Genomic DNA, 15029 nt, shown 5'->3' on the forward strand with positions numbered 1-15029 from the left:
AACTTTTTTATCCACTGACCCATCTCACTGGCATTTTTTTTATCCTCTTATATTTTCTATTTATGTCGTTGGTGGTATTTGTAATGTATCACCACCAAGAGCCATGCGATTTCAATATTAAGAGAAAGAGCTGCAGGTGTTGGTAGATTTAAATGGTTCATTCATTTTAGAACAAAACAAGGTAGAACAGGGAGTGTGGCTCAGTGGTGTTTTGTGTCCTGAGCATATATGACAACTTGAGTTCTGTCCTCAGCCAAACAACAGAATACAACCATTTCAGATACAGATGCTTTAGTGTACTTGAAGTATAAGAAGCTAAAAAAGAGAGCATTTGTCCTTAAAGATATCTTGTTCAGTGACAGTTGATATGTATTGACTTTCTATTTCCCCAGATGTTCAGATGGTAGCTCCAGCCATAGCTGAGATGAACAAATGCCACAACTTTAACATGGAGTTCAGTTCTTCTGACTTAGAGGAGAGTGAGCAAAATGTAATTGTGATTCATGCTTTTCAGTATCTGCAATGCTTGTGGAGAACTCTATCTGGAAGGAAAGGTTGATAGTATGATTTGGACTGTGAATATTTTGTTGATTTGGTTGGGTTAGTATGATTTGGACTGTGAATATTTTGTTGATTTGGTTGGGGGTTTTTTGTTGTCATTGTTGTTTGTTTGTTTATTCATTTGAGTTTTTTTTCCTAGACAAGTCTTCACTACATAGCCCAAAGGGACTTTGAACTCTTGAACCTCCTGCCTCATTTTCCTGAGTGCTAGGATTACAGCATGTGCTATCATACCAAGACACGTGATTTGGCTTTTGAAAAAAGTTTCTGCCTTAACATTTTGAGCTTTGAATGTAAATACAATTCATATGCTTTGATAGCAGTTATGAATTTGTGCCTGAGTCCTTCCATGTGATTGTCGGTTCTACCTTTCTGTGTGCACACTAGCTTTCTGTTACATGGCCAGGAACAGGTGTGGTGTAACTAGAGTTTTCCTGCCTGGCCCACAGTCAGGAAAAATCTCTCTCACCTGCCAGTCCCACAGCCGCTCAGACCCAACCAAGTAAACACAGAGACTTATATTGCTTACAAACTGTATGGCCATGGCAGGCTTCTTGCTAACTGTTCTTATAGCTTAAATTAATCCATTTCTATAAATCTATACCTTGCCACATGGCTCATGGCTTACCAGCATCTTCACATGCTGTTTGTCATCATGGCAGCTGGCAGTGTCTCTTTCTCAGCCTTCCACTTCCCAGCTTTATTCTCCTCCTTGTCCCACCTATACTTCCTGCCTACCCACTGGCCAATCAGTGATTTATTTATTGACCAATCAGCAACACACTTGACATACAGACCATCCCACAGCAGTGTGGCCTCAAGTAAACTTGGGTTTTCTCGGCCTAACACACATGCGGAATGCTGGCAGTGGCCAGGACTTGGGATGTGGAGCCTTATTCACTCACAGTGCTGAGTATCTATCATCCTGGGGCTTAAAGGCTACTTCTGTGGGTCCTTTAATTAGCTCTCCAATCAACTTCCAAAGCCCAGTGAGCAGCTTTGCCTTTAACTCAACAGAGAGCATGGTACTCAACCTTGAGTAATAGGAATTCAGTACATGGTTCCCTACCAAAAATTTTGTGACCCTAAACCACAAATCTGCCTTTTACCTATATGTGAAGCAAAGCAGTGTACCTTATGGCACTCCAGTGACTGCTGTGGAAATAGGGTATCAGGCATACCTGTTGTCAGGCACTGTGGGATATCACTGTCCTAACAATATTTTAACACAGGCGACACATTCAATCTCATTGGAACTTTTCAATTTGTATAAGATCTTGTGCTGTAATATATGAAAGATTGGGAGTCGTCAATTAGTAACTATGTAGAATCTTTTTGTCTTTCCTATATCTAGCTATCTTGCTAAAACTGCCAAAAGTAACACTTTTCTCTGCATTACTAAATTCTGAGAAAAATAACCTCTCTGGTGGCCCTAACTTGCCAGATACAGAAATAAGTAAATAATAAATAATAAATACTGTTTCTTTTTCTAAAATTCAATGCTAATTCTTCACAATGACCGGGAAAGGGATTAAAATTCAGAATGGTAGAATTCGAACTTTGGAAAGAAGCTGTTCATGAAAATTCTTCTTGGTGCGTTAGAGGTACAGACATCACACCAGGACCTGAATTGATTCAAGTATTAGAGTGATTATTAATTGCTTGAAATTGCCGTGTCTCAGGCTTCTAATTTAAAATACTATGTTTAAATTAAATTTTTCTTTGTTTTCTGAAGCTGTAGCATGTTTACTTGACAGGTACTTAGGAACACAGCTTGCGTCTTTGTGTGATGTTAATCATATGAGCCAGCAGTAGTTCAGTGAGGTCAATGATATTAGACCTAGTGACTCTCAGAACCAGGATGTTAATTTTTATTGGTAGTTGCTGACAAATTGGTATGAAAGGTCTTGTACCCATGACAGTTTACACAACCTGATCTATGCTGCTAAGTGAAATGTTGTTGCATTGATCATGAAGATATTTTTCCTCCTGGCTCATTTGTGAGAGCCACTGCTGTCCCTAATCAATGAGCCCTACAACTGGATCACGAGTCTTTGGGGAGAAGCAGCATGGTACAAACTGCAGCAGCAGATGATGAGAATAGCCTTCCTCCTTTCCAGTCTGCTGGAGTATGTCCCTCTGATTAGCAAGGAGCATAGGACCCCAGGACCTCCAAGGACCCCAGCCAAGCCCCACCCACACAACCCATCCAGGGGCCTTGAATGCTCTGTTGATGCACCTCCCAACGTCTAACACTCAGAAGCTGCATTTCCACCCTCTCTCTTCTTGGTTTTTAGTTTAACTGCTTCCCATCTCTCTGTTTCTGTCTTCTTCTCTTGCCTTTTCCTACCATTGCCCACACATGAAAGCCCACCCTGCTCAACCCTAGACCACAGCTTGTTTTTTCCATGGGCGTGTGGGAGAATTCATACCAGCCTCAGACTTCTTTGCGTATGGCTCCTATTACTATAACCCACGCTCTAGTCTTTGATAACCTTTGCCTAATAGCTTTAGTTAGATTACCCTAGCAAATCCAAATACCACATTTGTAGAGGGAAACTCAGTTCCCTCCCCTCACTTTTCCCTCCCCACCATGACAGTTCTGATGTGGCCGGATCAATCCTTCAGAAACTTCCTCATCACTTTTTGCCTAAAAGTCTCCATTTATTCCCTTTTCCCTGTGGAAGGAGCCCTCGGATCCCTAGCCAACTCTCAGAGGCCCACTAGGAATCAGCTCCGACCTACTTTTTCTAGGATTACTTTGAATTAGACCATACTATCTTTCTGTTACTATTCACTACTATGATGTAGATGCAGTCTTACAAACCCACATGTCCACAAAGTACTATATATAACCCAGGCTGACCTCAACAATCACATCAAATTTTCAAGTCCTGGAATTATAGGCACGCACCACCACAAGGGGCCCCTGTGCATTTATGACATTCTGAGCCTCCCAGACAGGTTGGAAAGCACACACATAAGCCACAGATTCTAATTGTGCCCGGATACTGAAAACAGTTAACTGGGCTGGAGCAGCAGCCACACAGAGGGCTCTTCCACCACTTATCACCAGGTGCCCCATGCACACCCTTCATTGTGTGCCAGTCTGGAGAAGGAGGAGGAGGGGGACCCTGTGTGCTTTGCTCTGCAGTACTCCTTTCAGAAACACTCCTAAAAGCCGTGTGTGGATTTGACGGTAGCTAAGAACAAAAGAACAATTATATTCAAGTCATCCCTTCCTAGACGAAGAAAGATGGGATTTCTTAACAGTCTTACAACTTAAAAATATACCTGGTTATTTGAAAACGATACCCAAGCCTTGTCTGTAGTAAATCTCTGTCTTTTATAGGGGTGTGGCTTTTAAGGGTTGCTATATAAACATCATTAAATAAATGAATATTTTGTGTGTGTGTGTGTGTGTGTGTGTGTGTGTGTGTGTGTGCGTGTGTGTGTGTGTGTAACACATACCTAAAATCAAAATTTGGGGCAAATTATAAAACTATGCAGGAATTGAAAAGATTTTAAAGCTGTTGAACAGCTGTATGTGAAGTCATCAGTATCCTTTTCAGAAATGTAATATACACTAGAAAAGAGTCCCACCTGAAATGGCATAGCACTATGGTTCAAACTCAGAACATTTTTTTTTAACTTATGCTTAATCAAATTATAACACGTATTTTGGCAGTACCTCAAAAAAAAAAAGAAAAAAGAAAAACAGTAGCATTTCAGGACGAGAAACAGGGTCTTTCCAATCCAAAGCTTTTCTTGGCTCCTGGAAGTCAAGGGTAAAGTAAGATGTATTTCAGGATGCTTTATATCCCACTGCCCCTGAAGCAGAAACACAGGAGGAACCCAAGTGCTAACAGTACCTGGGAAGGTGAGTCAGTCAGAACACGGGGTTCCCATTGCGGTCCAGCTGTCGGCATTTCCTGTCGCGAGCCCCTGGTTCGTGAGATAAGTGCTCCTGTTAGTTGTTGTTGTGCATTCTGCTTCTCAGTCCTGAAGACAACTGAGGTGGATTCTATAATTGTTCCTCAGTAACCCTGTACTCCTGGTGTTAGTCTTCGGGGTGGTTTGGGTTTTGATTTCTTTTGTATTTTTTGCAGGCAAAAAGAAAGCTTACCCCTTTAGGTCATATTTCGATCGATTTTGTTAACTCAATTATATTTACATAACAATCTCATTAAAAGCGTCTTACCAAACCCCTTACTGTTCCACCTTGATGCAGCTATGAGAGACTCAAAAGAGATTTCTGTTGCCAAAGTAAACTGGTTGCAGTTAACATGAAAATGAAAAACTGTTCTCATTGATACATAAAAGAAAATGTATTCATGTAAAATCAAATCAAAGTAGGTAATTGATTTATATGCCTTAATATTTTATTTATTTATTTATTTAAAGATTTATTTATTTATTATATATACAGTGTTCTGCCTGCATGTATGCCTGCATGCCAGAAGAGGGCATCAGATCTCATTACAGATGGTTGTGAACCATGTGGGTGCTGGGAATTGAACTCTGGACCTCTGGAAGAGCAGCCAGTGCCCTTAACCTCTGCACCATCTCTCCAGCCCAATATTTTGTTTTTTAATTGAACATTTTTCCATACAATATATTTTGACTATTTTCTCTTCTCCAGTTTTTCCCAGTTCCTCTGTACCTCCCTACCCACCCAACTTTATGTTGTTTTTCTCTCTCTTTCAGAACATACACACACACACACACACACACACACACACACACACACACACACATAAAAATAAATCAAACAAGGAAAAGACCAGTAAGAAACAAAAATTGCCCAAACAAGGCAAAATGAAAGAAAAAGTCCACAAAAAAATACCATTGAGTTTTTTTGTGTTGGTCAACTACTCCTGGGCATAGGACGTATCCTGAAGTTTGGTTTCTGTAAGAGAAAACTGAATTTCCCTTTGCCATCTGGTATCAATTGCAAAATAGCTTCTTGTGTAGGGATGGGACCCCATGTCCGCTTCCGTTCTTCAGTGCTGTGAGACCCTGGTTGGCTTGAATCAGTGCATTCTCTGTGCAGTCATATGTGCATCCGTCCTGTTGTGTCCTAAAGACACTGTTTCCCTGGAGTTGTCCATCACCCTGGCTCTTAGAATCCTTTGCGTCTTCTTCCATGTAGCTCACTGAGCCTTGAGGAAAAGGGTTTGATGAAAATGTTCCTTTTAGGACCAATCCTTTCAAGTCTCTCAGGCTCTGCACATTGTCCAGTTGTGAGTCACCGTGTTACTGTCTGTCTACTGTGAGAGCAAGCTCCTCTGATGAGGGCTGCACACGTCACTGACTATAGGCATAACAATACATCATTAGGTGGCATTTTATAGTCACATCTACTTCTTTAGCGGAATAACAGTAGTAGTTTTTCACCTAGGCCCATGACCTCTCCAGTCTCAGAGTTTTGGCCACCTTTTCAATGTCAGGTATGGGGTTCTTTTGTTTATTTGTTTTATTTTATTTATTGGAGGGTGGCAGTTTTTGTTGGTGTTGTTTTGTTTTATTTTGTTTTGTTTTTTGAGACAGTATCTTGCTACATAGTCTTAGCTTTCCTGGAACTCTCTATGTAGACCCGTCTGGCCTCAAACTCATAGAGAGCTGCCTGCCTCTGCCTCCTGAGTGCCCAGCCGTACCTTAATTTTTTAAATAGTAGTCCGTGATAGGAAAAGCTCTGTGTCATATCAGCAAACCTAATCATAGACCTGGATTTTAGAGCCTTCTCTGTCAAGGCTGTGGATTTGAGCCGCATATTTATCAAGTTACGTGGTACTTAAAGCCAGAATTCTTTTTGCTTCCGGTGTTAACGATTATTTGAATGTAAGTTTTATGCTATGAAAGGAAAGTTGAGAAGTTAGCTGGGTGTGGAAGTGAATGTCTGTAGATCCTAGTGCTCGGGAGGTCGAAATAGGAGATCAGGGGCTAGGGTTCTTTCTTCCACAGATAACTTGAGTGTGACACCAGCCTGGGCCATGTGAGACCCTGTCTCAAAATACAGACAACCACAGAGTTCAAAAAGCTGCCTTAGAGGTGCACTTTTGAGGAACTGAGGATGTGGAGGACATACTTAGCATGCAAGAGGCCCTAGATTCAGTCCCCAGCACCTAACCTAATAAAAGCATGTTTTGTTCTGGTAGAGGCTAGAGGATATTCCCAAAGTCTGATGAGGAGCCAAGAATTTAGGATTAAATTTAATGACTCAAATTCTAAAAAACAGGGTGGGTTTTTTTTATATTCATACCTAGGAATTCATCGATTTAGAAATCAAAATGACTACATCTCTTTATCAGAATGCGAGTATATAAATTTGTTTAAATGAAAGATGCTTTTATGAATACAAAGTGCTCTTCTGCCTACATTCTTAAATTACTATTAATTAAGCACTATGTAATATAATAGATAATTACTGTGCTTTAATATGGATGCTGGCGGATTTGCAAGTCTTTCTAAGTAGCTATTGTTGGCTAATATTCTTTGGGGAATCATTCATACAGCCATTGTGGCTCTAAAAAAAAATCTCTAAATACCAGTGGGACAGATATTTTTGAAGCATGGATGATATAAAGTAGAATGCACTTTTATTTGAAGTGCATCATTTTGATCATAGTTTTGTTCATATCACTCAACTACATTTACAATCTTTGCAGCAGAAGAATAAAGGAAAGCTTGTTCTGTGGAGGGAGATTTTTCAGAGCAATACAGTAGCTTGAAAAAAGAAATCGGATCTATTTACTGGGATTTTTAACTGCTCTGTTCATTAGAATTTTATCTGGAGATGTTTTTATGTGGCCTTATTGTTTTTATTTTAATTAATATTTCTATGACAGATAATTAGGTAAAAGCTGTTGAATATTAAATATGGTCGTAGCTTAGGGGGAAATAATCATTTCTGGGTCAAAGCTTTTCACAAAATATTGTGATATGTGAGCTAATTAATTGAATTGAATGCCAAGTGGGTTACCACCATCCAACCAGACTCTCACAGTTACTCAGTTCATTATCTGAGGTTGTTCGGCATGGAATGGCTGCTTGTGTCAAAGTTAATGGTGTTCTTTTTAATCTTAGCTACTAATGGAGTAAATCTTGATTAGAAAATAGTTCCTACCTCATTAGATCTAGCTGAGTGTAAGAATATCTTGATCTGTCTGTCACATCAAGCCTTTTTCTTGAAAAAAAAAATTGAGTTAGCCAATCGGTGATAGCTCATGCCTTTAATCCCAGCACTTAGGAAGCAGAGGCAGGCAGATCTCTGTGAGTGCAAGGACAGCCAAGGCTACACAGAGAAACCCTGTCTCAAAAAACAAAAACAAACAAAAGGGTAACAACATGTAACTAGCATGTTGCAGTGTGACAGAACATTGGAAATCTGGACTCATAGTGAGTTTTAGGTGCTGTTTGTCATATTAGTTGTTTTGATAAAGAACACTCTGACTTATAAAAAAGTCTTCCCTTTAGTGCTGGGGATTGAACTTAGAACTCTGTATAAATTATAAATATTTTTGTTAAAAATTCCAGGATAGGCTGGGCGGTGGTGGCGCATGCCTTTAATCCCAGCACGTGGGAGGCAGAGCCAGGCGGATCTCTGTGAGTTCAAGGCCAGCCTGGGCTACCAAGTGAGTTCCAGGAAAGGCGCAAAGCTACACAGAGAAACCCTGTCTCGAAAAACAAAAAAAAAAAAAAAAATTCCAGGATAGTCTTTATTAATTAGTACCTTGGCTCACTTTAATAGTTTCTTGGAATTTGAAGGCAGACTCTGGCTGGGAAGACGACTCTATGGGTAATGGCGCTTGCTGTCCACGTGTGTAGGTCTGAGCAAGAATCTCCAGTATCCATGTGAAAGCCAAGTTTAGCTGTGCGTGGATCTGTAACCCCAGCACTGAGGACAGTGCCTCGGTCACTGTTCTGCTGCTGTGACATCACCCCACGACCACAGCAACTCTCGTAGAAGAAAACATGCTATTGGGGCTGGCCTACAGTTTCAGAAGTTTAGTTTGTTATCATCATAGTAGAGAACACAGTGGCACACAGGCAGACGTGGTCCTATCCTAGAGAATTAGCTGAGAGTTCTTTATAGAGATCCACAGGCAGCAGGAAGAGAAAGAACCACTGGGCATGGCTTGGGCCTTTGAAACCTCAAAGCCCACCCCCAGTGACACACTTCCTTCAACAAAGCCACGCCTCTTAATCCTTCTCAAGCAGTACCACTCCCTGATAATTAACCATTCAAATATGTGAGCCTATGGGGGCTATTCTTATTCAAACCACCACAGGCAGAGGAGACAGGACTGATGCTGCTGGCTGCCACCCTAGCTCCAGGTTCAGCAAGAGACACTGTCTCAAGGGAATAAGGTGGAGAATGATAAAGTAGGACATCTGATGTTTTTCTCTGACCTCTGCAGGCACACACACACCACACACATATCCCACATGCACACACAGACATGTACACATACACATACACCACACACATTCACACAACCTTTTGAATATTACTGTCTGCAACCATTGCCTAATGTAGATCAGAATTATCTTTTTTTTTTTTTGGTTTTTTCGAGACAGGGTTTCTCTGTGTAGCTTTGCGCCTTTCCTGGATCTTGCTCTGTAGACCAGGCTGGCCTCGAACTCACAGAGATCCGCCTGCCTCTGCCTCCCGTGTGCTGGGATTAAAGGCGTGCGCCACCACCGCCCGGCTGTAGATCAGAATTATCATACCATTCTGTAACCAAAACTAGAAACAACCCTGTGGCTGATAAAGGACTATAAGTGTCACTTTATTAGAGTGGGATTTGTGTTTGTAAATACAGCCTTGCTCTTTGCATTGATCATTTTCTTTTTCTCTTCTTTTCTTTTCTCTCTCTCTCTCTCTTTTTTTTTTTTAGAGCAAATGTAGCTAGTTGTATGTAACTAAAATCTGGAATTCTTCTTTTGTTCAGTCTTCGCCGAGCTATGTAGTAAACAATTAGTCATACCTAAGCATTTATTAAAGTATAGAAATTGGACAGCATAACCTATTGTTTGTCATAGCTCAAGCTTCTCTAACGAAATGCCACATACTACATAGTAGTTTGTAAACAAAATATAAAGCCACTTATTTCTCACAGTTATAAAGGCTGGGAGGCTCAAGATCAAGGCACTGTCTGAGTCAGTGTCTGAGGAGGGCTTGACCCCTGCTCAAAGCTTGTCTCACTGTGCTCTCACATAGTAGACACAGGAAGCAGGCACTCCAGACCCCTAAAAGGTCACTCATCCCATTTATAAAAGATCCACCCTCTAGACTACATACAGTCCTAATTACATGTCAAATATTCCACCTTCCAATTCTATCATGTTAAGGGGTAGGTTTCAGTTTATGAAGTTGGAGGAGATATCAGTCTTCAATCTGTGATAGTATATAATTTCATTACCTTCATAGTTTATTAGTCTTTCATACAACTAAAAATGTTGTGTTCACAATGTAAAAGATAAAGAAATTAAAACATGTTGTAAAATGAATGTTAAAGAGACTAGACAGAGAGACTTATGTGAAGCTACTTTGCATTTTATGTATGATTTCTCTTGCTTTGGAAATTGTGTTGGGGGTCAAAGTTTGCAGCCCCATATCACATGTCAACTTTTCCAAAAAAAACTCCCAAAAGAGGGATATTAGGAGGTTTTAGGATGGGGGACACAGAAAGTAGGGGAGCAAAGTGAACAAAGTGCAATGACTAGTGATAATTGTATAACAATGTCACACTGAAACCTATTATTTTGTGCATTAACTAAAAATAGAATTAGGAAGAAGCGGGTTTTGTTTTGTTTTGTTTTGTTTTTAGGCTAAAATTTTAGGCTCCTGATTTTTACTGGAGTTGGGTCAGTCTCTCTTCACCATAGTAAGGAAATCCTAAATCACTTTCCCAACTTTCTTTTTTGTGGTATTGATACAAACTTAAGGCCTCACGGGTACTAGGCAAGCACTTTATCTACCATTGAACCAACTCCTTACAGGTGTGTTTGAAAGGTAAAGGTGAATGGCCTTGGGACCTGATGTGTGTCTTGTGGGTTTTCTTATCCTTATTCTTGCCCTAAATGAAAACGAATGGCTTTGTAAAGTCTTGCTGTATCAGAACATGAAGGCTTCACTTTCTGTACAACTGGGGTATATACTCAGAAGGCTTAGAAACGTCATTTTTTAAAACACACTATTTATGCATTGGTTTTTCATAAACACCTCTACTCTCAAATATAAGGAATCTCTTAGTAAATGGAATAATAATCACATATTGAGAAAACTTTGTCAGAAGGAAGAAGACTTGAATGTTTGAAGCGTTCCGTATAAAGAATTTCTCAAAGTTTATCTTTAATAAATAGTGCATTTGTTGGTAGAGTTTCACTCTCGTCCCCATCAGTCATCATGTTCCTGTAATGAACACTATTCAGGTACCTTTTGGTCCTGTCTTTGCTCACACTGTGTTTGTTTTCTTCCTTTGTAGAGACGCTCCTTGATGACTTCCTTCTCACATATACAGTATTCATGACAACTGATGACCTGTGCCAGGCGCTGTTAAGACAATATCCTTCATTAACTTCAGGATGCTGTGCAGGCTTCCTCTCAGACAGACTTCCTGCATTACAACTAACTGCCTTTCTTAATTTACTCAACCCCCAGTGAAGTGTGGATGTATTAAATATTAATGTAGTGATATCCAAGGTGAAGATGGAATGAGACAGGACACACAGGGGTAGCGGGGAGTGCAGGGCTGCTGTCTTCACATTCTGTGCTGTGGGCAAAGTGTTCTGCTTATATCATGTTTACTTTATATCTGCTTCTCGTGGTTGCTTAGGGAGCTGGAAGTAAGCTCGCCTTCCAGGTAAATCCAAGTGAACAGGTCAAGTAGATCGACAATGACAAACAGTAAGTATCTTTATTGGAGAATCAGCCATTTAGAGTTAGACCTCTTGTGTATCCACCCCACCCGTGTGTGTGTGTGTGTGTGTGTGTGTGTGTGTGTGTGTGTGTGTGTGTGTGTGTGTGTGTGTGTGATGTCATATTCCTGGGAAAGCATCCCTGGACACCCAAGCTGTTCTCCCCCATAGGAAATCTACTCTCACCCCTGGATGCAATTGTCATCTTTTTGGAGTGTTTTCACTCACTGCATGCTTTTCTCAAGTGCCAGATGGGATTAGAAGGTTAATCTCCAGCTAAGAAAGCCTTATAGTTTTACTCAGTAACCAGAGAGATGCTGCATTAAAGGCCATAAGCCCACATAAACTGACAAGAAGTATCCACCAGGGCTTCTTGCCTCACCGTGCTTAGAGAAGATGCCTCAAAAGCAATTAAGTATTTAATAAGTTAATTTAGTTAATTAATTTTATTGCTAATAGTAATAAAATTAGTTATAGCCTTTAAGCATTTAATAAAAAATACCTTAATGCTTTTATTAAACCAAACTAGAGATTCCATTTCAATCTACACAAAATGTTTAGGAAAATAGAAAGCCAAAGATTTTATTAAATCTAATGATAATGGCCATTTAAGATTCTTTTCCTGTTAAATGATTGTTATATGTCTCCCAACTACACTGGAGCCTGGTGGCAGGTCACAGCCTTGTGAAAGACCCTGTCTCAAACAAAATGGTAGGTATTGCCCAATGAATATCATTCATGGTTGACCTCTAAACTCACCTCCAGGAGCACGCATGTGAACCTGCGCATATACACAAACACGTGTCCACACACAAAACCAGAAGTATTTATATAGATATAGATATATGTGTATGTCTGAACTAGAAATAACATATATTTATACATGAACAGTTTTGGAGCTTTACTGATGCCTCTGACCAAGCAAAACTATAGATACTTTGACAGTTTCTAAAAACTGACTCGTAAAACTGATCTTAAAATGTTAGTTTTTGAATTTGAAAATTTTCAACAATATACAGATCTTTCTGTATATTGTTGAACAAATCAGCAATTATTATAAGTTTTTAAATTTCTCCTTAAGATGTGTTTTGGGGAAAATAATCTGTGAACAACTTTCATCTACATTTTAATGCTTACCTACTCTAATGCGATCAGTGCCCATTAACTATAAGAATTATGTCCTATAGCAAATTATATATGCCTTCAAACAGCTGTCTTCAGCTATGATCCTACTGTTATTTTTATTACCACTTAATAATTTAGTGCCCCTGCAGATGTTTCCAAAGAATATCTGAGGATCTCCTTGGGTATTAGTGTTTTTCAGTCTTTAAGTAGGACATTTTATACAAAATTTTAGTTATTTCTGCAACCTTCTCATTATTAAAGTCCCCAAATGGAAAACATTTTAAACCACATTTTTTTTTTGCATGACTGCTTTTGTGTCTTGCCATCTGTGAAATCACACAAATCACAATCAAAGCTATGACACCCGTGTTTAATAACAAGCTAGTCTGCTCCTGTCTTCATGAAGATGCCTGTTACATTCCACTACTAAAGAATGATCCAGGTCATTTTTGTTTGTTTTTTTTTCCCCATGATTTTTAAACACTGTTTATAGATTGGAACCATTTTACAGTGCTTGGATATTTTATATGGATATTTTTATTGTAGTAGGATCAAATGGCTTTTGGCTTTTATCATAGTAAAGCACATTATTTAAGCTTATAGCCAGGGCCAGCTAATATTCAGTGCATTACAAAGACCCTGCGGCTCACCCAGTTCCCTTCCCCCACCACTACATTTATAAATCAGTATAATTAAGCCTGAGCAAAATATAAAAGAACCTATACCCTAGTACAGTGAAGCAGAAGAACAAATGCAAATTTAATCAGTAAGTATTCTAAAAGGTATTGCAGAAGAGAGAGATGGCTCAGCAGTTAAGAGTACTGACCGATGTTCCAGAGGACCTGGGTTCAATTCCCAGGCCATCCAGCGTCCGATCACACCAAGATTAAAAAAAGAAAGAAAGATGCATGTATTGCAGGGAACATGAAGTAAAATAATCTATAAATTGAGAATAATAGTTGATCACTCAGTCTTCAAATTGCTTTATTATGCTGATGTGTGGCTGTGGGACTTAATATGACTAGAAGAGATCGAAGTTGTTGGTGTTTCTCAGCTGGCTACATCTTCCTCCTTGCTAGCCTTTGATGGAAAAGAACAAATGTGCAAATAGAATTAACCTTTACAGTTGCTTTTCAAGAGAAAAACTAAAAGAAATAGGCACTTTAACAGGCAATTTTTGTTTGTGTGCATGGCTGACTTTAAAAGTGGCCACCGTGTATTCTTCCAAGTTAGGGAGAAAGTGCCTGAGTCATGTTTTTACGCATTACAGAGTCTGTGAATAGCCCTTTCTGTTTTGCAGCTGTCCATCAGCGTTAACAGATACGCGGTCTTGACGAACCATCTCCCAATGCTTTCTGTATCCTGTTAGCTTTTCAACACAATCAGGACCGTCAGGGGCTGGGAATGGTGGTGAGGTGCACACCTGTAACCTCAGTTCTTGGGAGGTAGAGACCAGAGGATGAAAAGTTGAGGCCAGCCTGTGCTACAAGAGACTTTGTCCTGAAAAAAAAAGAAAAGGAAGAAGGAATGAGGAAAGAAAAACAGAGAGAGATGATCCTTTTGAGGGAACAAAGAGTAGATGAGTTTAGACAGTGCTGAGCCCTAGTCTCATTCCTAATCATCCAAGCTTGCTACTTTGAAGTTATTTTAATAATTAGTTAACACATGGTCATTATATATAAATTAGGAAATGATAATTAGTAAAATGCCTCAGATATTCTCAAATCTCGCTGCATTGAAAAGCCACTGTTAACCATCTATATGTCTTTCTAACTAATTAAAATATTCATAGAAGAATTATTAAAATAGTCATATAAGCATTATTAACCCAAGTAGAAAATGCTGCTGTTTTCTTGATTTTTGTGCTCAACAATGTACTGTGAATGTTCATTTCCATATATGTATTGACCCCATTTTTATGGCTTCAAAGTCATTTATTTAATGAACATCTAATCATTAATTTAATTGACTTCTTGCTGGAGCACTTGGCTCTTCCCCTGGTATATTTTTAAATTTACTCTAATGAAGGTGACAATCAGCAACCCTTTTTACCTGTGTCCTTGCTCATTCATCTGGTTCTTCCTTCATGTAAATTCTCATTTGAATCAGCTCACAAATTGTGTTCCAGACAGCTGTGCTCATCTGGAACAACTTTAGAAGCAACTGATTTTATAAAATATGAATTTCTGAAGATCAAAGATTGCCTGGCTTCCTTCTGATGTGCCTCATCAAAATAGTATTCACCTGTGTAGTGAGATGGCATCTTCTTTGGAAGCTGCTCTTGATATCTGTGGGCCACCTCGTGTGGCTTTGAACTGACATTAATCCCACGCTGCCCCTGGGACTCGTCAGCAGCTGCAGTGTGAGGTCCAGCCCTCAGCTGCATGGCCTCCCACTGGGGATGCTTCAGTCTGTTTCTG

At 39.6% G+C, this 15029-nt stretch overlaps 1 protein-coding gene across 2 annotated transcripts in view; it reads left to right on the forward strand.

Moving 5' to 3' along the window:
• The window catches only part of Rapgef5 (Rap guanine nucleotide exchange factor 5), a 240371-nt gene that overhangs the window by 181578 nt on the left and 43764 nt on the right, over positions 1-15029 (forward strand). For both annotated transcript variants that reach the window (XM_052739192.1, XM_052739193.1), the window contains one exon: positions 11052-11130. In XM_052739192.1, the coding sequence (XP_052595152.1) occupies positions 11052-11130 (79 nt within the window). The remainder of the gene's footprint in view (positions 1-11051; positions 11131-15029) is intronic.

The sequence above is a fragment of the Peromyscus californicus genome, unplaced genomic scaffold, assembly GCF_007827085.1.
Source record: "Peromyscus californicus insignis strain IS unplaced genomic scaffold, ASM782708v3 Scaffold_15__1_contigs__length_86483966, whole genome shotgun sequence".
In the NCBI taxonomy this organism is placed as follows: Eukaryota; Metazoa; Chordata; class Mammalia; order Rodentia; family Cricetidae; genus Peromyscus; species Peromyscus californicus.